Here is a 25,323-nt window from a genome sequence, read left to right on the forward strand (position 1 = left end):
AATATTATGGGCCTCAATCAAAGAAATACTTGTCTTAATGTTTATCAGGAAATGGTTACCACTTTCACCATCTGTGCATGCTATCATTTGCTAATAAGCACTAAACAAACAGTAGTCTACCTGCTGATGGCGCAAGAGGACAAGCCAGGGGATGCTACAATTCATCCTTTTGGGAACATCAGTGACTGTACCAAATATTAGATCCTTATAACAGCTGTGCATTTCCCTCAGAACCAAAAAATGTTTATCTGCTGGTGGAACTAGATGAAAAGTAAATGGATCATCAAAGCTATTTGGATACATACTTTGGGAACCATGAATGTCTGTTGATATATTTCAGTCTGGACCAAAGTGGATGACTGACTAATAGACTGACAGATCAGCCAATCAATATCCTTAGAGCCTCACTGCTAGTGTGGCTAAAAATCCCTTTGATGAAATAGGAAATAGACATGATACAAGTGAAAATGTATTTCTCATAAATCCTCTTGCAAGCATATGGGAGGTGCCTGTCCTCAGATAGCACCTTGGATTATAGTGCAAAAATAACTGCAACATCAAATTCTGTGCATGCTGTGTGTGTCCACAAACACAGCATCTGTTCTGTCAGGATATCATCCATTTATGTCACAGTTTCACAGATGGTTTTCCAGTGGCATTACATTGTGGGTTCCCCTGGTATCCATGTGGTATCCATGTGACTCCAGGCCTGGAGCCTAGGATAAGTTCCCTGTATGTAGACTGTGAAGCCAGGGAGCTCAAACTGGGGCTTCGGCTTTATCCCTGCAGATACACAACACAGTCAAGTATCAAATCTTCTGTGGTAACAAAGGCTCAACCTCTCCTCTCCATCTCCACGTTCTCTGCTCTATAAATGTAAAATAGTATTGGAGTATGATTTATTTCAGAAACCTTGTTTAGCCCCATGCTTCTTTACAAGTGTCCCCACTGTTTGCTGATGTGTCGCAGCAGAAAAAAAGGCTGTTTCTCAGAAAAGCCGGTGGGGTAGCAGAGGAGGGAGGGGTAGGTTTATTTTTGTCTTTCACAAGGAGGTAAACAACAAATATTCCCCTATGTGCCAACAACACAACATCTGCTCTGTGACTTTAAGATGGTGGAATGAAGCAGAGGCCTGATTCAAAGACAGCAACATCAAAGCTCAGGACCATGAAAAGGCATCGAGATGCTTCTTAAGCAACCAAGTGTGGATGTTTTTATATCCTTCAAATAAAAGTCAGTGAACCTAACAGTGTAACTTGGCAGCAATACTATGAAAAAAGATCCTAATACTTTAAGATGCAGAAGTCTTAAAACCCAGGAAAGAAAGAGAATGTGCCCCCTTCTTTATAATCCCTTCAGACAACTTCTATTTTTCTTAATCTTCTCTCTCTTTCTGGGTCTCATCAGCTGCCTTAGGCAAGAAAATATGAGGGAACAGAGAGATATGGAATACATCGGAGAAGAGAGATCATGCACTATTGTACCGTTAGTGTGGTAAAGCCATGTTGCTGTATGCTGCATTGTCACAACACTGATAAAGAGTGGCCAAGAATAGACATAAGTGAGTAGGTGGTGAACAAAAGAGAACATAATTTTATGGAAAGCATGAGACATTTTGTTCTACAAAGGTTTGAAGAAGTTAACTTCAGAAACAAACTCACCTGTGGTTATGATCAACAATAACACTGATCCAATGAGATATGGAGCCTCAGTGTGTTCAATATTAAATCAGTAAAGTAATTATGAAATAATCACATGAATAAATTGGCTAAAATGTGTAAATTAACTGATAATTTGCGAGAAAAAAAAATTGACTCATTATTATGTGATGTTATTTCATCGTTCTTAATTTCAGAATATAAAAGTTTAATTTGAATTTATTTTAAGTCTGTTTTTACTTTATAATGACACATTTTTATTTCATGTCACTTTTTATTTCATAATGTCACTTCTCATAACAGTTGTCACATGTCAGCTCCCCCTCCCTTCAGCCAATCACATGCCCCAGCCTCCTCTCTTAACAACCGCTACCCAATTTAGCCAGTTAGCTACTGTTAGCTAGAGCACAAACAATGTCAAAGTTTTCAGAATTAACCAAGTACAGATGCTGCTTTAAATAAACATAATACTGTCTCAATAACTATCTTCTCCTTTAATTTATCAGGCTAACCAGCTAACTGGCTAGGCTGGGTTGTGAGCTCAGCCTCAAAGTGGAGAGCCAGACAACTATTTTATCATCTATCACAACAATCACAAGGTACACAGTTGCAAAGAAAGCTGCCAGGAATGTGTGTTTGCATGTATGTGATTGGCCAATGCTGCACCTTGCCTGATGACATCACATTGTGTTGCAGCAAAAGTTGAGCCAGGTTCAACTTTTTTTCTTTGCACAAGCCCTCTGAAAGACATACAGCTCTGTGAAGAGCAAGATGACAGATTTTCTCTGGGGTCGCTTTACCCAACCTAACACTGGCACTTTGTTACTTTGATGCTGAATAAAAATCCAACCTCGCAACCCAGTCTAGATAGTCAGACAGATATGTGGCATGTGCAGCCTAGGTAAACTAAATAAAAGCAGAGGTTAGTTACTGTGTCTGTACGATCTAGCTGGTTGATTCAGAATGAGTAGCTCCCCACAGTTGATGGGTTAACAGAAGAGGAAAGCAGAAAAACATATTTATGCTACACAAAGTTATGCTTATCCTGGCGACTTCCCTCTAATCCCTCTAATTTTTTGCAAATTACTGAATAATTTTACTTCTCTATGTCTACTTAAAGCGGAAAAAAACAGTTGAACTGGTCACAAGTGGTTGAGACATGAAATCAGGGGTCAAAATAAACATTGTTTTGTTTTAAGGAGTTACAACCCAAAAAGGTTAGGGAACCACTGCTCTAGTTAGCAAGGAGCTAACTGAAGTTGGAGGCATGTGATTGGATGAGAGGTGTCATTACAGTGACAACTGTAATGAAAGGTGACACCATAAAATAAAAGGTGACATTATGAAATCAAATGTGGTATGACATAAAAGTGTCACTGAAAAATGTCTACAATTCAATAACAATAACAATTACGAAATAATGTTTCATAATAAGTGAGTATTAAATGATTATCAAATGAGCTTTAATGATTTCTTAAACTTTTTCAAATATATGGTTCATTTATGTATTTTACACAACTTATTCATGTGACTATTTATATTATAATGTATTATTTATTTAAAATTGAATACTTTGGGGTTCCATAATCAAGCTTGTTAAAACATTTGGTGATTAATAATTGATCAATGTTGGAGCTTTAAACAGTGTTATTTATCTGTGTAATGACACAGATCTGACTTTCACCTCTAAAATCTGTTTTAACTCCCTCCTGCATCCTTTGCTTCCTGTTTTATTTTTCCATATGTGCTAACAGGTCCTGTGAATTTCATTTTCATAAACAGAGTAGTGTGATTGTATCTGATGTATTCTCCTCATAAAAGCATCAGTAAACCCAGTGACTCATGCTCCTGTGGATACACAAATCATTTTTACCTGCAGAGGGCCTCTTCTTTTCATTAGCAAAACAAACACATCATGAAAATGGATTTGAGTACAGTTACATAAATGGTGTTTTTGGATGAAGCACTTCAAAATTTGCACTCCAGGGTCTTTTAATGGTTGTTTCACAAAAGCAATATTTTCAAAATGTCAGGCTCTTTGTGTTCTCTTTAGTCTTGTTCTCTCTTTCAGTAGCACATATTGAGTGTCCTTGTAGTCATGTGTGAACCTCCCAGACAGATGTGAGGCCTGGAAGCATGCAGTTTTCTGAACTGAATGGCTTTATTGTTATCATCATTTCAGGTAAAAGTGACAAATATGGTGGGGAACATTTTGTATATCTGCCCTTTTAGGCTATGAATGACTCAGAGGGTCGATCTGTTTCCACATCTCACATTTCACAAAAGAGCAAAAATTGATGCATCACACCTATTCCCAGACACACACACACATACACACACACTCACACACACATACACACACACACACACACACACACATAATCGACCAGAGAAAAGAGGTTGACGTCAAACGCTGTAGACCCATTCACAACCTCTCCCTCGCTCTCTCTCTCTACATTGTGCCTGCCAAGCTTCTGACAACCTGAGTTAAGGAGCAGAATTATTGGCTGTCAGGCCTGGCGGTAATGAATGGGCAGCAGGCGGTCAGTCACCAGGGGACAAACACACAGAGAGCAAAGGTAAAGAGAGGAGAGGGATGATGCTCTCGACAAGGAGAGGTGAGTGTTTATGTGTAAAAGGTACTCATAGTTACACATTTTCATGTGCTTTGATGGGCCTGAAACCACACTTATTTTTAGAGATGTATTCATTTAAAATTATATATTTAGTGTCTTTAAAATCCCTCATTTGTCAAACTCCAGGCCCCCAGTTTATAATGTAAGTTGTTTGTCAAACATCTGAAGTCTCAATCCTAACACCAGATAACCCTGATGATGTCATCAGGGTTATTTCTCAGATGTGAGAAAGCTCCCTCTAGAGCCACAGAAGACATGACACATGCTGAGTAATTCTCTCCATGACATGTAAACTGACCTTTATTTGTAAAATTGGTGAAATGCCCTTTTTAATGGTATAAGAAAACTATGGTGATTAATTATAATCTGGAGACACATCATTAAATGTAAAAGAAAGAGGATAAATTGTAAAGTTTTTTTTATTTAGCATTAGCTTTTTCTGTTCCCAGTGAGGGATAAACCAGTATCAGCATTGTCTGAAAAGACTGGGACCCAAACAAAGTCACACCATCCGTTCCCTGTACTGTATAATGAGCTGGAACCTGAGGTGACAATAAATGTACCACTTACTGGGCTGGATAAAAGTTTCAGAGCTGTCATCTTGTGTGACCCCAAACAGTCACACTACACTGCTGTATGAATACATTTTGGACAGTAAAATTATAATTACCTTAAAGAAATTTCTCATTTGACCTGAGAAGAGCCATATGTGTGTTTTTTTAGTGGACATGCAGTGGAAATGGGGGTGGAACTGAGCTGCAATTGGTTTCTGTTTACCAGTAATCCTGCCACAGACACAACCACAAGCAATTAGCCAGACAGCTCAGACTTTATCAGAACAAAACTGGCACTAAATGTGTGTGTGTGTGTGTGTGTGTGTGTGTGTGTGTGTGTGTGTGTGTGTGTGTGTGTGTGCGTGTGTGTGTTAGTCATGAGGGAGAGTGTAATTAGGCTGAGGGAGACATGAGATTAAAATCAGCTCTTTTGTCCTGGTTTCTTTTGGTCTCCTGGTCCTGAAACTTCTAGTATGACCACATTAGAGAGGTAGACTTTAAGTGAAGGTTACTCTCACTGCAAAATGAACAAAAAATGCTATGTAACTTGAAATGAATCCATAGAACTGTGAATGTGACATGACTGAACCCTTCAAGTTTGAAAGGATCCTCTTGTATATGATTCATCAGTGTCTTTTTTTCCTCCACATTCCCAACTCAAGGGTCCTTTAAAGCACTTGAAAAAATGATTATTTTGGCTTGTAGTATGAAAGAATATTTTCTAGCATCAAAGAGAATATTTCATGAAAGACAAATATGGTTCTAAATGTTGCAAACAGGAAATATGGACAGCAATTTTGCTAAACTCTGTTTGTTTATTGAGATTCAAATGAGTGTGAGTCATTGTGGGTAGCAACACAAACCTAAATATGTGAAAAAACCCTGCTTTTTCTGTATACAGAGGACTATTTTTGTACTGCAACTGTGACAAAGCTGAAAACAAAGTAAGCTTCGCTGAATATGAGACAAGCAGGTCAGTGGAGGATAGCCTGAGCTCACACCAAACAGAGCAGCAAGGGGGATTTATGAATGAAACTGCAAGCAACACAAACACAAACACAAACACACACACACACACTCACTCACACACAAACACACACTGATCCATACTAGACAAGATTTGACAGGCAGCCAGAAATAGAGACCACAGTGCGTGCTGGCTTACAACTAAAGGGCTCTCTCTCTCCATTTTTCTTTCTTTCTTTCTCTCTCTCTCTCTCTCTCTCTCTCTCTCCCTCTTTCTCTTTTACACACACACACACACACACACACTCATATGCACACACTCCTCTGCAGTCCCTCTGTCACCCCGCCCGTCTCAGGCTTTGGCGGAGTCCGTATGTGAGTCATCGGTGGATTTTAACTGTCTCTGTCCCTCAGTGCTGCAGCAGAGACACAACAGCTGTCAATGACAACAGCCATTCAACAATTACTAGTAACGGTTTAAATAGCCAATTAGATAAAGTCAGTATTAAGAAAAGTAAATTAATCATAATAAAATCATTTTTAAGCCATTATTAACAATTTGACACAATTTACTTGACAAATTAGTGCAGAAACAGACCTCCAAACGGTGAGAAAATGAGTTTCAGCTCAGCAGTATGATGTGATGACTTGTAATCTTTATTAACCTATTAAAACGCCTACAACGTGTGTTAATATGAACACGTTCAATCAGCTGAGACAGGAGAGCCGTATCAGCCCCTCAGTAAGTTAGTGGTCCTAAATATAGACCCATTATGGATGTATTCATTTCACCATAAACTGCGACAAAAGCCGTTATGCAGCCATTGAGCTGTACTGGGTCAAAACTACTTTCAGTCCATGTTCAAAGAGAGAAGCAGTTTTGTTTGGCTGACTCAAATTAACTGAGTGTGTGTGTGTGTGTGTGTGTGTGTGTGTGTGTGTGTGTGTGTGTGTGTGTGTGTGTGTGTGTGTGTGTGCGCGCGCGCGCGCGCCTGTGTTGCGTATCTCCCAGCTCTCTGACGCACAAGTCAGGTGGTCCCTCTAATAGCATGAGGAGCTGTCCGCGGTGCTGAAATCAGACTCACACTGCGAGACAGAGATGCTCAGTTCACTCACGACCCTCGACAGAAACTAATAACAAAGGTAAGACTTCGTTGTTGTTAATAGCATGACCCACATTACACTAAAACTTACTCTAAATATGTTTCCTATCACCCGTCATAACATTAGACGATTTTTTTCTTACTTGAGCCAGCTTCAGCTGCAGGAGCTGTTTACCAACCTGATGCACCGCCACAGATGTTGAGGCGAAGATGTTGCGTTGTGTTGCCCGCAGTCTTTGTTCTCATTTCGCCTCAGATTATTCAGAATTGCTTGCGCTCTGTTACTCGTATCAAATGCTACTTTTCTTTTCCTCACAAGTAAATATATACTGTAAATGACAAAGCGACGTTTAGCCGTTTAAATTCTGGTTGGAAAAATGAGGGAAAAAGTAAACAAGGGGAAATGACAGCAAATAATTGCTTATGCGTCGTCGCTTATGGTCTGTCATGCCCTTTTCTTTTTTGGCTCCTTTGGGAAAAAGTTCCTATCTCAACAAATATTAACTTGTTAACCTTTATTATTTAAAGCATTTGCATCCAAAATAAAAATTTTAATGCATTTCGCATGCTTGTTTTATATTGGCTAAGCCCATATAGGCAGAATTTATCCCACTGACAATGTGTTTCAACGCAACAGTGTTTAACTGGAGTTAAAGCTTGAAAACAGTCATAATTGGACTTTAAAGGTTTTCTGCGGTTAAAGGAGAGGTTCCATGGGAACATCAGCCTTACCGGGTTACCTTGACAACGAGGCAGTGACTCACGGAGAGCAGCAATTTGACGACTAATGAGATTTGCACGGGAACTGAATGCCGCTGCTATTACTGCTGCTGGCAAACAGGCGGCAGAATTCCAGTATGATCCTCAAATACCAGCAACAGGCAAGAAAATGGAGGAGAGATACAAACACCCTGCGTGATATTTTACGGTGATAACTGAGCTGCGTTACACTTAAAGGTCCTATTATTATTATTATTGTTGTTGTTATTGTTATTATTATTATTATTGTTATTACTACTGCTACTACTACTACTAAATCGACAAGTAGCCTACTACAAATTAAACGACCTATATGGTCGTTTATACCTGCACTCCAGAATGACCCACTGGAGCGTAATATACTGCTTTCCAAAACTGTTAGAAATCACTGTTAAAAAATAACGATGTTTTAAGATGTGACAAAACTGTGATTAATGTCTGGTTAGGTTTAGGCACAACTTGGTTAGGGTTAGGGAAAGATACTGGTTTGCATTAAAATGTTCACTTGAAAAATTGTTACTACTTCCTTAAAGTTAGGCAACCTCCGTCGTTATGGCAACAGTTAATACCAGTTACATTTTTTTTTTTAAATGTCCCGAAGTGAACAGAGTCTCCTGCAGCTTAGTCCACTTTTTGCCATCTAACTAAACTATCTAGCCGTTCACCCAACCCACCTCCTCCTAATGAGGAAGTCACCTTTATTGAATATTGGAACTGTAACTTCTCCGGGACATAATTCCTACGGCCGCTAGATGGCGTCTGATACTCAAACGTAACTATAGATAGTCTTTGGCAACCGAGTTTTTCTTGGGAGGACAGGCTCATTTATTTATTTATTTATTTATTTTGCTGCTGCAGACTTTCATCTTTTTGATGCAAACATAACTGTTAGTGCTACATAAAACTTGACTAAAGAATAATGAAAAAAATCTCATCAAATGCAAACAATAGCATTACAAAAATGTAAAAGGAATAATTATAGTAAAAAGTAAGTAGTATAATAAAGTAAAATAAAGTCCAAATGAATACATTTTAACCAAAGGCTTTATTTAATGTGAGTCATGTTGCTCTCTCATTGTTTCCCGTCATCTCTCTATCAACTGTCAATACAGGCATAAAATGGCCACTTAAAAAACATATACTATAAGAATAAATTGAGGTGTTTGACCTAATTTATACCAGTGCAAAAGTCATGGATCAAGACTTTATATATTTCCAAGCACTGCCTCCAAATCAATACAGATGTGTTCATGGTCTGTGGTGTTATCATCAGACAATTAAAGTGATGATAAGAGCAAAAGACATTTAAGAAATGCCAGAGCGGTAACCGTTGCGAACCTGTTAGCTTAATGTGTAAAGGTCAGTCCTGACATGTGCCTCTTTGTCTTCCCTCTCCAGGCGTCACCATGCCGTCACTCCCCAATACCTCTACAACAGGCAAACCTTACCTTGTCTGTTTTGCCAGCCTCCTTCTAATCCTCCTCTTTCTCAGCTCCTCCGGCGTTCACGGGGCTTCTCTCAGAGACCACAGACTGCGAGGAAGTGAATCAGACCCCCAGAGAGGAAATGTCCACCAGGCTCCCAATGCTGACATGCTCAAAGCCTTAGAGTACATCGAGAACCTCCGTCAGAGAACTGGCACAAACTCCCAGCAGCATTCCCCTCTCACTGCAGGGCACGATGCCAGCCACATGGATGACGCTGAGAAGCTTCGTGCCATGCTGAGACTGGCTTCTAACCCTACGCAAAGCAAAAATGAGGATGAGGAAGAGGAGGAGGAGGAGGAGGAAGGAAGGGAGGATAAGAGTGAAGAGCTGCTCCAGGCTGTGCTCAGCACCCTCCAACAGACAGAAAAGGCCTCCAAGCAAGCTTTGCTTCGTCCCTCCTCCCTGGGCGGAGGCGAAGGAGCAGTCATGAAGGACAGCATGTACCCCAGGGTGCAGCAGAAGCAACATGGCATCATGCCTCACAAGAAGCTACCATTAATGTTTGAGGATGAGGAAGAGGGTGAAGGAGATGAGGATGAGGATGAGGATGAGGATGAGGAGGGGCCAGATCTGGAGCACGAGAGCCCCTTCAAGCGCACCAATGAGAACGTGGAGGAGAAGTACACGCCTCAGAACCTGGCCACGCTGCAGTCTGTATTTGATGAACTGGACAAGCTAACTAATGTGAAGTCCGTGCACAAACGGCAAGATGAAGAGGATGCCATGGAAGAGGAGGAGGAGGAAGACGGTGATGATATGTTTAACGTGAGGAATGTGGCGTACGATGATGTGGATGGGGATCTCGCAGACTGGGGTCCACTACAAGAACAGGAGGAAGACGAGGAGGAGGAGAGGGACAACAAACACGAGTTTGATCGAGGCCTTGATTATGTCGACGATGAGGACGAAGAAACTGATGACGACGGCGAAGAGGAAGATGATGAAAGCTATCCAGTCAAGAGGTCAAAGGATCCAGATGATGTGACCAACCTGGTGGACTATTACCTTCTGAAAGTGCTGGAGAAAACAGAAGAGGAAGAGCAGAAACGAGCAATAGAGGAAGAGGAGAAACAGAGGGCTGAGAGGAGAGTGGCTCAAATGCAGTACAGAGATAACATAGACCCACAAGCCATCTACCAGCTCATTCAAATCTCCCAGAAATACCAGATTCCACCTGAAGACCTGATGGACATGCTCAAGTCTGGAGAAACAACGAATCAAGACACGTCACGAAAGAGCAACGAATTAGCAAGAGCACAAAACAAGCTCTCTCAGATATCCTCAAAGAAGACACACAAGAGTACTGAAGCTAAATTCTACAACAGACGCCTTCCTGATAGACAAAAGACCCCGGAAGACCTGCGGACAGAGGAAATCCTCAACATCCTGGGGTTAGGGGGCACAGAGAACAAAGATCAAGCTCCTGTCAGGAAGCAGAAGCAGTACAAAAGCTCACTGTCACGACTTCACAGTCTGCCTGCGGGGCTTTTGGGGGAATCCGCTCCCACGCAACGGCGCCTTCCCAGCAAATTAAAGGACGACTATGATGACACCGTGGACGAGGATGAACTGGCAGCGTATCTAGCAGCTCAGATGCTGGCACAGTATCCCAACCCGGCATACAGGAACAACAAAGCGAGCCAAAAGAGAGATGAAGTGGGACACAGCATGACAGGGTCTTTTGAGCAGGCAATACAGAATTATTTTGATCAAATGGACTCAGATAAAAGCATGGATGAAAAGAGACAGTCTGAGCACGATGAAAAGGGCGGTAATACACAAATGCAAGGCTTTGATAATGAGGCAGTGATGAAATTGCTGAGCTATCTGAACCCAGAAACTGAAGAAAGTGATACCGATGCCAAAACTGCCCCAGGAATATAAATAAGGCTGTAGATACATATACATATATATATTGTTTCGGTGGAGGGAGAGGGTCAAAATAAAGTATTTTGAAAGATAAAACATGCAGTCAGCTGTAGTTATTGTGTAGGTTTACAAATGTTCTTATTTATTAGCAGAAATGTGAGTGTTCAGACATTCATTTGAGTTTCAACAACACTTACAACCAGTACATGTGACTCACCAGCCTTACATTTCAACGCACACAACCAAATCAGTGTTGGATCCCTTAGATTTGTGTTTTTTGGTAATTATTTCTTAAATGTGGTCATATGTGACATACTTGAGGTTAATAAAGCATTGACTTTATTTTTCCTTACTGTGTAGTGTTTCTTCAATTATTCAGCATCATACAAAGCATTGGTTTAAATGTAAATGACAGATTACATTACAAAAACATTCAAATATATTTTTAAAAGGACATTTGGATATATTGACAGATGAGACAATGCTGTCACACAGAGAATATGTTTTCAGTCATATTTCCTGTCATAAAACCCTGAGATTAATAAATATAAGGCTTAAAAGGCACTTATAAATGCAAATGTAATTGATATTATCCTGAAAACCTTTCAACAAAAATAATATTGACTTTAATCATTACTTTGAGATATATTTTAAGTATCAGATTTTCAGAGATAAACATTCTTGTTTTAGCTGCATTACATTAAATGGTTTTAAATGAGAGTGGTAGACATTTAGAAGAACGTAATTCTTGCAACTTAAGTGAAAACATGAAAAATTAGGCTGAATTATTTGTTAGTCGCTTAGTCAACATACTACGCAATGATAAACCTTTCATCCTTGTCTTCTCTCGACTCAGTAGGCAGGTTTACTCATGTATTCCTCCATTGTCTGTGATAAGAGATGAGATATGCAAACACATATCACACAAGTCATTTTTTCAATGAAACCTACAGTACGTTCACTGAGGGTCTGTGAAAGAATACTGCACCTCTTGGAGTGTGTCAGCCTCCTCTATGGATACACCCACATCTACTTTGGAAGTTTCTAGGACTTCTCCTCCCATCAGGAATTCATCCAGGATGAAGTAGGCCTTCTCAAAGTTGAAAATGATGTCCAACTCACACACCTGACAGAGGAGGGAAAAATATACAGTCCACTAGATTTGAGATTGAGTTTTAAGATCAGGTCTTAATTAAATATTAGAAAGACTAAAAAAAATGGCAAGCTGTCTGTATAATACATGTCTTGACCTATCTCATTTTCATTCATTCTCTCCCCTTTCTATCTGCTCTTTTCCTCTTGCTCTCCTCATTTTCATTGTTTGAGTTTTTGTAAATAAGAAGGCGTGGCTCTCCTCCTGTGGATAAAAACAAGCAGGGTCAATCTCAAAGTCGTTTTGGAGCAAGGGCACCTTGTGGACACCAGGGGGAGTCTGACTGGTAACAAGCACTGTAAAATATCCATGTGCAGATTCAGGAGGGAAGGAGAGGGCATTTTACTAAACTCCTGCATAATGTAAAGCAGGAGTCACTGTATTTCAGTGTTTGACCTGTATAATTATAAGCATTGATCAAACTGATGTGGAGGCTTTTTAAGAAACATGTCTGTTCTCCTGCACGGAGCCCTGACCTCAACCCCATCCAACATCTTTGGGATGATCTGGAATGCTGACTGCGAGCCAGACCTCATCACCCAACATTAGTGCCCGACCTCACTAATGCTCTTGTGACTGAATGAGAACAAATTTCTGCAGCCAGCAGAGCAAATCATTGTGTTATACACCACAAGACAAGTGATCACTGAGTCAGAGGTGACGTAAAGTTGGCTTCTTTCAAAATAACCCAACACCTTTAAAACATGAAGGAAATTTCGGCTTAATTAATACAGTGCACCCATGTGCAACATGTACTTAGAGCTGCTTTGTGGTGTTGTGTTCCAGGGGCACCTCTTTTTTTCTATCTCCTCTTTTCTTTAGCAGTTTTTATTTTCACTTCTATTTTTAGTTTGTAATTTCATAATATCTGTTCTTTGAAGTGACTACACATTAATTTCAATGGGCCTGGACTTACGATCTCCTGATGACTGAGCACTATATTGTCTGATAGACAATATCAAATCTTTGCTTTATCTTAGTCATTATGTGAATAGCCATAGCAGTAGAATTTAAAAAATATAAATATTTTGGATAAAATTACCCTCTGTAAAATACACACTATAAGTTTTAGACAATGTAAAAATATTCTTGGGAAATAAACAGTTTGAGAGCAGACGTTTAAACCCCTACACAGACTGTCCACCCACACAGTTGTTTTCATTCTGCCTGATTAGACCTTTTCTCAGGACTGTGTGCAGACTGAACTTCATTGACTTCTACCTCACTCTCCTGTGAGTTTTGTTGCAGCTGTTGAGGAAGGATAAATTAGACTTTGTACATGGAGTTTGGTGATTTCATGTAATCCAGATTACAGCAATGCGTACTGATGCCTAATGTCAGCCTGAGCAGATGTCTAATTAGCCAGAGTGATTGAAACCTCCTGTATGTCTGTGTGGGCCCAACTAACAAAACAGATTGTTAATGACCAAACAGAATCTGCTTGAGCAAAAACATTTCAGCTCTACTTACATTACCAAAGTATTTATCCAGCAACTCCACATATCTGTGGAGCACTTCAAGGCTCAGCAGCTCATTATCCTGGTCGTCCAGACCAGTACAGAAATACAGACTGGCATACCTGCATTTGAAGAGGAAAATGGTCAAATGTCACAGCAATGATTGACACAATGTTGTCAAGAATCTGAAGAAACATGCAAAGCAAATAAAAAAAAAAAAAAACATTGTAAGTGTCATAAAAGTACAATGTACTGCACTTTTTTTTATTTTACTTGGTTATTATACTAGATTATTACATTGTTAAGTGTTCCTGTTATTTTTCCACTTCCATTAACTCCATATTTATCACAAGGTTGTTACTATGAGACAATGAGATGAAAGGTCATGAGAGGATAAGTGCTGTGTTGCACCATCACTAACATGGTTCGGCCAGTAATCTCAATCATGCTCTGTGTGTTTAAGTAGACCTTTACTCTGAGTGGTCTTGTTAACCCATTGTTGGGAAAAGGCGTGTTTGCATTGTGTGTATTTTGAAGCGGTAGTCAAGAGAACACAACCATTAAGCATTGGCAGAGTTAAGGATGGTTTCTCTTTACTGCTCAACACCCATGTGGTACCAAGTCTGTACCTGCCAGGCACATACTGCTGATGACGAAACATGAAAAAACAAACCTAACTGGTAATGATAACAGAAATGAGAGAGCAGCTGTGTCTCTTGCAGCCACCTTTTGTAAACAATCTTGAGGTCCCTCCATTGGAGGAAGTTGCAGGAACGTGGTGGACGGGCCAACACCATCATCGTCATGTCCCGGATCACCTTCTTCTTCTCCCGGTCCGTTAACGGTGTGAACCATTTCTGCAGTCGCAGCTTCCCCTGCCGACTGAACAGCAACAGGAAGCGCATCTGAAATTAGGAAAATGAGTCATATGCAAAGTGGTGCCTAAAACTGACATGACATAAATTAAATTTTTGTCTGAACTGAGCAATATCAAGGCTGACTGCACAAAAGGGTTGAAAAATAATCAAACATTGTTTTGTGAGAGAAGCAACATCCTGTGTTATACAAGTTAATTAAGCATTCATTCAGACACATGCGTGTCCGAACAACATAATACTATCTCCTGCAACAGTCAGTTAGAGCTGCAGCTAAAATGAAGCCACCCAAAAGTGGTGACGGTGTTTGCACCAAACAGCAATTAGATTTCCCAACTAGAAATGTGAACGAAGATCATCGGGGAAACACCTCACCTTGCACTCACCTTTGAATGCAATAAAACAGTAAATACAATGCTTGCGTTGCACAAGGGCATGAGAACTCTTTGCCCCGAGGTGCAGTTGCAAGCAGCAGTGCATCTGCCTGCAACAAAACCATGACATGTGGACTAAAGAAGGCCAGGAGTGTAATTATAACACAACTGTCTGCTGGACGAAGATGAAAAAATTATTTGGGCTTAAATTCTTTATTTTAATGCTATGCTATTTATTTTTATGCTATGGGATGGTTGTCTGTGAATCTGAGTGATCACATTTAATGTATTGTTAAAATAAATCATGCATCACCAGGATCACGGATTTCCATTCATTTGCCTGTCACATACAACATTGTTGTTACCCTGCATCCTTTCCAAGCCCTCTGGTTGTTTCTGCAGTAATGTCAACGCTTTAAAGGAGTTTTTAGGAATGTCTACTCTGTCTGCCACTCCACTATCAATTACATGACCTTTGAACAAGGAAGTCCCTCTAATAAATTGAATTGCAACTAGAAAAAAGGAAAATAATCACCCCTCTACCGGCTGAGTTTTCACTTTAAAAAAGTTATTTGGACATACTACAGAATGAATGAATTACTGATAGGTTTACAGTGCAGGATTACCTACAGGTACATATCCGACTATAAAAGCGAGCTCGAATACTCACCATTTTGTCACAGCTGTCCGAGAGAAATCAGTCAAATTCAAATCCTCCAGCCTTATAATAAAGCCTACCCCTGAATCCTAGTCCTCCTATCCTACTGAATCTCATGCGTTTTCACCATGGTTTTAAGATGCGGCGACATTACTGATCTTCCCAGAAATCAGTGCGCTCACACCTTCTCCAGTCACAGCCGCGCCCTGCTGCGCTCCAGTGGCTGATTGGCTGCGAGGAGCCAAAGCGCAAAGCTGCACAACAAACAGGTAGGTTAGATCCTCTTTATATACAGTCCATGACTAGACCAGTGCAGCTGTTGGATGTGTGGTAACTCACAGTACAGGCTGCAGTTATATTCATCCTTAGTTATTACAGTGGTGGAAGAACATTTACTAAAGTACTGCACTTCAGTAACCTGCAAATTTGAGGTACTTGTACTTAAGTACTTTTTACTTCTACGCTATATTTTAACGTTTTAAATACTAATTAACGTTACTTTAACGCTACAAATGAAGGTTTTAGACAGTGTGGCTCCGTGCAAGTTAACAAATATGCCATGTAGGCACAAGACCCCACGTTAAATGTCGTTCTATAGGTTTTAAACAAACCAGATATACTGTTTCAATTATGTTGGCGGGTTTTAAAGGTTCCTGTAGTCAGATTTTATTAGCTTGACTACACAGCCACAACCATGCACGTAAATGTGTCAGGAAAATGATGAATGGAGTAATGTCATGTAGAAAATGTAACTAACAGTCTAATAAACTCCTGTGTACATTACAGGAGGAATAATGTGCTCTCATAACGCAGGCTGTAGATCACTGTAAATTCAGCTTTAAGAGCTGTCGCATCATAAACTGAATATTACATTTGAGGTTGAATATGCATCCTTCCTGCCTGCCGCTGGGTGGTCCTCTGATGTTAATTCAGTGGGGCCACACGTGGTTTGGATCCAGAGTAAAAGCGGAGGAGAGAGCTCAGCGCAGCGAGAGGCTTCCAGAGCAGCACCATGTCTCTGTACCGCAACTCCGCCTGGTTCCTGAAGGGAGTGACTGAGTTCACCAGGTAAGATGACTTTATACTGTATCTCTGCCCTCTATGCTGCTGAGACTTCACTTCAGTGTTGTAGGAGCTGCAGTGAGTGTGTGTGGCTGATGTGTCCTGTGCATCACTCCCAGTGTAGTGAGAAGGAACAAGCTGACCCTCAGTAACACTTTATAATGCAGCATAATCTCATCATTTATAGACAAACAAGAAACTCTAGATGAGAGAAAATGTAAAGATTCAATTTGCTAATAAAAAATGTCATTTTCTGTTATGATTATAATGTGCTTCTTTCTGATTCTAATGGATCTAAACATCAAAGTGCACTTCAGTTAATGTGTTACCATATGTAACTTTTACAGGCATCCTTCTAAAAGCTTGTGTGACATTTTTACTGCATGTTTAAACTGAGTTAGAGACTCAGATGTCCATTTGAAGTTGAAATAATAGAAATAGTTTACTGCTAGTGAAATTAATTATTTGATTTTTTTTTTTAATTATCTAGGTGGATGTTTTTGCCGCAATATACATTGAGTTTCTGTTCATTTGTCTGTTCAAAAATGTATATATCATGATGGTTGTCTACATAAATAGATCCTAAGAGATGGGTTTGAGCCACTCCATTTCCCAATCAGCCTAGATAATGTAAAATAGAATAGAAAAGAATAGAATAGAATAAAATAGAGTAGAGTAAGGCTGCAACTAACAATTATTTTCATGATCAATTCATCGGTCGATTATTTTCACAATTAATCAATTACTTGTTTGATCTTAAAAATATCAGAAAATGGTGAAAAATGTTGACCAATGTCTCCCAAAGCCTAAGATACAAACTAAAATGTGTTGTTTTGTCCCCAACCCAAAGATATTCACTTTACTATCATAAAGGACTAAAGAAACCAGAAAATATTCACATTGAAGAAGCTGGAACCAGATAATGGCTTTTAAAAAATGACTCCAAATGATTAATCAGTTATCAAAATAGTCTGCAATTAATTTTCTTATGATCGACTAATCATTGCAGCTCTAGAATAGAAAGGGGAAACCCACTTAGACTGCTTTCATGTCTCTTATTTAAGACTTTTGTCAAAATTTTAGGTTGATGTTAGTAGTCCTGATGAAAGTTAACACCCTAATAAGTAACAACAAACTGGGTTAGAGGAAATGTTATATGAGGACTTGATCTTTATAAGGGATGAAATGTATGTATAATGGGTCTGATTTTTATTTGTGCTGCTGCACCCTGCTGATCGCTGACTACAGATTTTACCATGTGAGTCCCACTACATCACTAAACAGAAAGGAAAGAAAGGTTTAGAGCCTTCGAATATCACTGATTTATGAATCAAACACAGTTTCTAGTGACTCAGCAGGAGTCATGTAAGGTTATAAGTCATTTGTCCAACCAACAGAGCTCTAAATGTCCTGATCTGATCTGATCTGTTGCAGCTCTGAAGCGCCTTTCCTCATCAGTATAAAGCAAGCCAAGTTATCTGAAGAGGTGCTTTTGTGATTGTTTCCCTTCTCCCCTTTGTTCTGTGTTATCTTTTCTCTTAGAGAGCTGCCTGGCAACCCGCTCTGACCCTTCACTAATAGCTCTCTGCATGACACCATCGAACAGAGCGGGCATTTAGCCTCACTACTACCCCCGTCCCTGTATCCCTTCATCTCCCCCCTTCAGCCGCCCGCAACAATGGCATCCAGGACAAAGGGTGGAATTGAGGTCCTTGGTGCCACACACACTCACATACACACATACAGCGATCCTGTTGTCACCATCGGTAGTCTCAGATGCCCCCTCCTCACCCCCCAAGTCTTCTCATCAGAGATGATGCCAGGCACGCTCCTCCTTTCATTGTATCTGTACAGTAATGCTGTGAAGAGACGTACTGTACAGTAAGCAGGCTGACCTCAAACACGGACCCTCTCTTACCCTACACACACACACACACACACACACAAACACACACACACACACACACACACACGCACACACACACTTTCTCTCTCAGGACCGGATGTGTGCAGCTGAGTTTTATTACAGCATTGTAAGTGCCAACTTGATTTTATTTCATTGCTGTCCTTCTGCAGTGAACCTTCTGACCCCTTTAAAGTCTCATCCCAGCATCCACTGGACTGAGCCCTGAGGCTGAGATTCAGACACAGTACAGATGTGCAGATAAACAGGCTGCTGATACAGAAATAATTCATAAATGTTTATGCTCTGCAGGAATGCCTTCCTGTCAGCCTCCAAGCGATTTGTGGAGAAGGACCTGGAGGTGTCCATGGCGGGACGCTCCTTCATGATAACAGGAGCCAACAGTGGCATTGGGAAAGCCACCGCCATGGCCATCGCTAAGAGAGGTACCAACCCTACTGCCCTCTTTGTCAGCAAATCAGCTCATACCTGAACAAGCAAATTAGACATCCACACTGAAACTGTACTGTGGAAGTTTCTAGTGTTATTACTAGGAGTTACAGCTGTAACTATGAGTTTCTATGAGTCACAGAAATGCTTCTTTTGTGAATTATATTTACACAATAACTTAGGTTACAAACAATAATATAGATACAGTATATATTAGAAAAAAGGGAAATAAAGAAAAAATATATATATACATATGTGCACATACTGTATAAACATACATATGCAGAGACCCCTACACTGTATTTTATGTACATACATAGATACATATTTAAAGCTGTTAAAGATAAAAAAGAAAAAAATTGAATAAAATTTTAAAAAATAAAAAAGGGAACAGGTGGTGTGGTGTAAAAAGTTAGTAATCTATGCACTACACTTCCAATTCCATGCAAGCCACAGTTATGTAGGGAAAGTCAATGAATCAAGGATACACATATATACATGTACACATATATTTACAAACACACCAAGACTTACTTGGTGTCTATATTTTCTCGCATACATACAGAACATGTTATCTCACATACACATACTGTATTATATATCAAGTAATATGAGTAGTATGAGAATAGTTATGCTTGTTTGCATGTAAGCCCATACATCTAACTACCAAACACTGATGGAATTATAATTGTACATATTGCACATACAATAGGAAGAAAATGTTAATAATTTTGTAACATCTAACACTTTCCCAATATGTATCATACAAATGTCCAATTCTGCAAATCTTTGAATGGGTCAGGTAACATTAGCCTTTAATAATACAATACTTAGGATAATCAAACACCATGTAGTGATGATAAATCTCTCATTAAGTACACAGATAAGGTGCATCCAGGTCAAAATCCTCACATATTTCTTTTATTTATCAGATTTATTATCAGATATTTGCAAGAAGGCAAATCAATTTTAGAAGATGGTGCCTGCACACTGAGTTGATGTTACTAAACAAAACTCAACCTTAAAACATTGCAGCTGTGCTTCATAACTATTTTGGAAGTTTTTAATCTATTCACAAAGGACAGAAGGATTTTGATGAATGGTGTGAAAGGTTAATGCAAAGTGAAAAACATGTGCTGTGTGCTGTATATATTGTATCTTCATAAACTGGTTGAAAACAAGCAGGAACAAAACAAGCATTTGGTAAATATAGTAAATAATATAACAGCCATCATATGAAGTTGGGCTCATCACAGGAAGGTGAAGATAAACCCTGTTGTCTTTTCCTCTTGAAAACGCATCCAGATACAAATTACCTGCTGGTAAATAATGATGCTTATTCGATCTTTGTCACAGGTGGAGCGATCCACATGGTGTGCAGAAACAAGGACAAGGCTGAGGAGGCTAGGGCTGATATCGTCAAGGAGACAGGGAATAAAGTAGAGTGTGATTCACTTCTAAACAGATATTTTGAAAAACAAGGGGACAGACTCTGTCACTCCAGATGTGATATTATTCATTAAATGGCTCGTGTCTTTGCAGGAGGTGTACGTCCACATCCTGGACCTGTCTGAGACCAAGAAGGTCTGGGAGTTTGCAGAAGCCTTCAAGAGGAAGTACAAGGCTCTCAATGTACTGGTGAGTGATATGAGTAACCTGTTTTTATATTGGAAAATATATGGCAATGTGTTATCAGGTTATTATCTCCATCTTTCTGTCATTCATTCGCTCAGTGTTGCTTTTATTGCTTTTTGCTGGCGCTCACTTCAGTTTTCTCATATATTTTAATGTTTTGGTTCAAGAAAAGAAAAGAGATACATCATAATGTCACATCTGTCAGGTCTCTGTTTTCTTTTGACTGCAGTGAATGATCGTCTAATATGTTGTAATCTGTGCAGATCAATAACGCAGGCTCTATCATGAGTCAGAGGGATGTGAATGCCGAGGGGCTTGAGAAGAGCTTCGCCACAAATGTCCTGGGTGAGTCACAGGTCAGGGGTGAGGTTTGAAGAAAGCGATGGGAGGAAAAAAACAAGGGTAGTTGAGAAAAGTGTTTTTTTTCCATCCTTGTCTGTCCTCTAGGGGTTTACATTCTCACAAAGAGTCTCATCCCTTTACTGGAGAAGAGTGCAGATCCCAGAGTGGTGAGTCTGACAGACACAAGTCAGAATCTCCTCCTTCAGTTAAAAAATGTAATAAAATGCTCAAAGAGGCTTTTCTCAGCATGATCCATCATTTTAATGTACATTTAATGGGTGTGGGCCACTGGGTTGTGGCTATGTAATGGTTAATTGCTGGTATGGGGAATTTTTGCGAGACAAATGCAAAATACCAGATCACATGTTAAAAGGTAGTATATATTAGGAAAATCATCAAAAATAAAAGTACTCATTATGCAAACAACAACAGCGTTATCTTATATTATAATATTGGATTATAATTATTAGTGCGAAACATGTAAGCAGCATTTTAATGGCTGAGGTGGATCAAATTTTAAACATTACAATACACTACAACACTGTATACAATTGATATGAAATTGGATCTTATATTGTGCCCTCTAAAACCCGAGCTCCCTCCCCCACCTCCTCACTCCTGTTTCCATTCCTCCGTGTTCAGATCACAGTGTCATCAGGGGGGATGTTGGTGCAGAAGCTCAGGACAGGAAACCTGCAGTCTGAGAGGGGCCGTTATGACGGCACCATGGTCTACGCCCAGCACAAGGTAAGAACTCAGCTTGTTCTGTGATGTTTTAATGCACTGATAAGCGACTACTTATCAGTGCGTTAAAACATCACAAAGGTCGTAACTGACAGACTGTGGGACATTGCCGACCTTCAGAGTTTGTCAGGAAACAGCCAAAACTGGCTTATTTCCATGCAAATTGTATAAAAGAAAGAAAAGAACTACAATGGTGTGATTAATCTTTTGGAAAATGTATGTCATAGTGACAGATATTTGTAAAGCACCTTTCAACAAGGCAATTCAAAGTGCTTAACATAAGACATAAAAAGGTATTAAGACAAGATATTAAAGCAGTAGAATGATAAAAAGTATATTTCCTAATTTTTGAGCTAATATGGGCCTTTTATTGATCATTAGGATATTTATGGAATAGTATATATGATGCTGTATTTTTGATTGTATATTAATTGAATAATTGTTCAGTACTACACTGAACCTGAGCTTAACTGAGCCTGAATTGTGTCTGATGCAATTAATTGATCCAGTTCAATATAAATCTGCATGAAAATGTTTTATTAAGTTTTGGTTTTAAGAGTATGTTTTATCCTTTAAATTAGGTTAGGTTAAATTCCTAACCTAGAATTTCTAGTGTTAGAATGGCTAATGTTAAGATATTTAATCGCATGTTTTTAATGTATTTCATTTTATAGTATGTAGAACAAAATTTGGGATGTCAAAAAATATGAGTATCAGCCTTGGTATGATGCAGTGATCATTTCAATGGGAAGCATCAAGATGTTTGGTTTGACTGACCGTGCCAAAGACAACGTGTGAATCACCTGCTTATTGCCACACAGCATGTACCTCATCTCTTTAAAACATGTTCATACATGCTTGTGTGTGTGTGTGTGTGTGTGTGTGTGTGTTCCAGAGGCAGCAGGTAGTGATGACAGAGCAGCTGGCTAAGACTCACACTAACATCCACTTCTCCGTCATGCATCCTGGCTGGGTGGACACTCCAGGTATCGTCCACACATGTCACATCCACTAGGAATTCATAGCTGCCACTTTTGGGACACATTTTTACATAAATTCAAAATTTGAAACACTATCAATTTACTCTGTATTATAAACACTGGGCGCTTATCTTTTGTTTCCTTCTCTCTCTGCGTCTATTTGTGCCAGCGGTGGCTAATGCCATGCCAGACTTCCACAGCTCTATGAAGGAAAGCCTGCGGACCCCAGAGCAGGGGGCTGACACCGTGGTGTGGCTGGCTATCTCTGAGGCTGCGATCACAAACCCCAGCGGACGCTTCTATCAGGGTAAAACTAAAGAAGCACCTTTTTATCTTTTAGGGATTTGTGTGTTGAAAAAAACGCGGAAGAGAAAAGAAGAGAAGTCCGCTGACTGAATTATGTGTTTGTCAGTTGTGGGTGGGATGGGGGGCATGGGGTGTGTGTGTAAGTTTGGCCTGTGTCCATTGCAGCTGGAGTGGGCTGCCTTTGGTGCCAGATACTGCCAGAGAGTACAGTGCCCCTCTGAACACACACACACACACACACACACACACACACACACAAACGACTGCACGCTGGTGTACACACACATACACACAATGACGTCTGTGGCCTTGAAGAGGGAGGCTGTAGCCTAATAGAAAAAGCACGTTTCATTACATCTTATATAATATGAGGCACTATTGTTGGGTTTTCTTTATGTTTAGATATGAGCACTACATATTTCTGATCTTTAATAATAATTGAGATATCACTGCGATGTGATGAAATAATGATATAGGCGCAATAAATTGCCACAGCTGTAATGGTGATGCATAACAACAGCTCTGGCTGTTGGAGAACTTCGCCGATGCCACACAGTCAGTGAAACTGCTCTATTTCTGTCCTGTTTGTTTCACTGACAGGTCTAAAGACTGCTGGAGCAGCATGTTGATATGATAACAGCTGATTAAGGGCGTCTTCATCCATTTATGGTTAATTGTGGGACTGGAGATAAGGCTTGTGCACATGCGCCCAGTTCCACAGTGATTAAAATTTATAAAACAGAACCATGCATATGGATGGCTTGCTTTGTGTGTACACACAGTTTAATCATGAATTTACACAGAGTTTTCTGATTGGGCATCACATCTATCACACAAGTGAGGGAAAATCTTATTTCAGATACTTCCAGCTGCAGTGTTTTTTTTCTATGTCTAACTAACTGTGTAGCTACAAACAAGCAATTTTGAATTAATACATTATATAATAATAAAATACTACAATTTAGAGGTGATTTAATGTTTTGCTTATTTTAGAACTAAATTGAATACCTGCAACTACTGACACCTTTGAGGCTATTTCAGTGCCGTTCCTTGTGGAATCAAACAGTCATGAACAGTGAAAAGTAAAAATATCCCACTAAAATATGTTCAGGCTGTTTGAATCTGTTGCCATTGGCTGAAAATGAATCCTGTTTTTTCTGCAACCAATCACCTTCAAAACTAGGAGGCAGATATTTATACATGTGTTTGGTCCTTTTGGCTTTCTATCCCTGAACTCTGATACTGTATTTCCCCTGACACCTTGTGGAAAACAATATTTTTTAAACATCAGAACCAGACGAGGGAACACATGTAAAGCAATGAATAGCTCTTACAAGTATGTTGTGTGTGTGTTCATGTGCAGACCGAAGGATGGTGTCCACCCACCTGCCGCTGGCCTGGACCCACAGCTCCTCCCTGGAGGAGCAGAAGTTAATGTCTCTGCTGGAGGACTTCGCCAAGACGTTCCAGCCACACTGAGACAGCAGGAGCTGGGTACCAGTACACCCCCACCACTAACACCACCAGCTCATACTGACTGAGGCTGGGCTCAGTATTTCATCCCCCTGTTGAACATACACTTCAGGAGAGGGGGAAGGAATAAATCTGGGTCTGTTTGGAGAGTTAACACTGGCTTCAAACACATATGAAGCTATTCTTTGAGTTTTAAGATGTGTTTGGGAAACGAGCCTCACAATGCCAGATAAACTCACCTGTAAGTGAGGGATTAGCTAGATTTGTAATGCTTTATAACTACTTTTATAACTATTTTTCTTATTTATAAGCTCAAATTTATAAGAACTAAAACTTTTATTGTATAAAAATGTTTGATGTTTAATGAGTTTTCAAAGGATGTTTTCTTGCTGATAGAGAGAGCAGCTTCATGAGCCACACACACACATACACACACACACAGCAACATCCCAGTCTTTTACTGTGACTTTATAAGAGGTGTCAATCAGATGGGAATCTGATGTGACCGAAGTCACGCACACGACGCCCAGTCTGCATTCACACAGCACCAGTTATGTGTTCAGTCTCATTGTTGTGTCTAGATAACATAAACGTGCCAAACTGCTGATGTGTATTTAACAGCTCTGTTAAGTGTATTTGTTATATTGTAGTGCAGTCGCTGTAATGAACAGGTTGAACTCAGGCTGGAGGTGAAGTGTTCTCTCTATGAGCCGCGTGCCTTAAATGCACCGCAGCAGCAGCATCACTTTACGTGCAATAAAATCCATGTTTTTATGACTTGGTAATATCTGCCCTGCACCTTTAAAAAGGCTTTTTACTGACTGTGGCTTTGGCTGGAGTCTATCTTGTAAATGCATGCTAGAATAAAAAAAAAAAAAA

General features: G+C 39.8%; 3 protein-coding genes across 5 annotated transcripts; 2 read left to right on the top strand and 1 right to left on the bottom strand.

Moving 5' to 3' along the window:
- The first annotated feature begins 6,861 nt into the window (after positions 1 to 6,861).
- On the top strand, positions 6,862 to 11,380 carry scg2a (secretogranin II a). Of its 2 annotated transcripts, none has more exons than XM_044355144.1 (2): positions 6,862 to 6,957; positions 9,075 to 11,380. In XM_044355144.1, exon 2 carries the CDS (start codon positions 9,083 to 9,085, stop codon positions 11,045 to 11,047), a length of 1,965 nt encoding a protein of 654 aa, XP_044211079.1. In that variant the 5' UTR covers positions 6,862 to 6,957; positions 9,075 to 9,082; the 3' UTR covers positions 11,048 to 11,380. The 2 variants fall into 2 exon arrangements, with proteins under 2 accessions (XP_044211079.1, XP_044211080.1); XM_044355145.1 differs by lacking the exon at positions 6,862 to 6,957 and adding an exon at positions 7,679 to 7,874.
- On the bottom strand, positions 11,089 to 15,717 carry ap1s3a (adaptor related protein complex 1 subunit sigma 3a). 2 transcript variants are annotated; one of them, XM_044355147.1, is made up of 6 exons: positions 15,562 to 15,717; positions 14,904 to 15,001; positions 14,369 to 14,547; positions 13,656 to 13,764; positions 12,021 to 12,158; positions 11,493 to 11,920 (listed from the first exon to the last, which is right to left on the bottom strand). In XM_044355147.1, the coding sequence occupies exons 2-6, from the start codon at positions 14,952 to 14,954 to the stop codon at positions 11,885 to 11,887; spliced, it is 513 nt and encodes a 170-aa protein (XP_044211082.1). In that variant the 5' UTR covers positions 14,955 to 15,001; positions 15,562 to 15,717; the 3' UTR covers positions 11,493 to 11,884. The 2 variants fall into 2 exon arrangements, with proteins under 2 accessions (XP_044211083.1, XP_044211082.1); XM_044355148.1 differs by lacking the exon at positions 14,904 to 15,001 and having other exon boundaries at positions 11,089 to 11,920; positions 15,562 to 15,714.
- Positions 15,718 to 15,859: 142 nt separating this feature from the next.
- dhrs12la (dehydrogenase/reductase 12-like a) lies at positions 15,860 to 25,300 on the top strand. Its single transcript, XM_044355146.1, has 11 exons — positions 15,860 to 15,980; positions 16,483 to 16,617; positions 18,827 to 18,960; positions 20,321 to 20,403; positions 20,507 to 20,602; positions 20,863 to 20,944; positions 21,047 to 21,108; positions 21,584 to 21,688; positions 22,581 to 22,671; positions 22,835 to 22,972; positions 24,335 to 25,300. The coding sequence occupies exons 2-11, from the start codon at positions 16,562 to 16,564 to the stop codon at positions 24,448 to 24,450; spliced, it is 963 nt and encodes a 320-aa protein (XP_044211081.1). The 5' UTR covers positions 15,860 to 15,980; positions 16,483 to 16,561; the 3' UTR covers positions 24,451 to 25,300.
- Positions 25,301 to 25,323: the final 23 nt, after the last annotated feature.

Source organism: Thunnus albacares, chromosome 6, assembly GCF_914725855.1.
Source record: "Thunnus albacares chromosome 6, fThuAlb1.1, whole genome shotgun sequence".
Lineage (NCBI taxonomy): Eukaryota > Metazoa > Chordata > Actinopteri > Scombriformes > Scombridae > Thunnus > Thunnus albacares.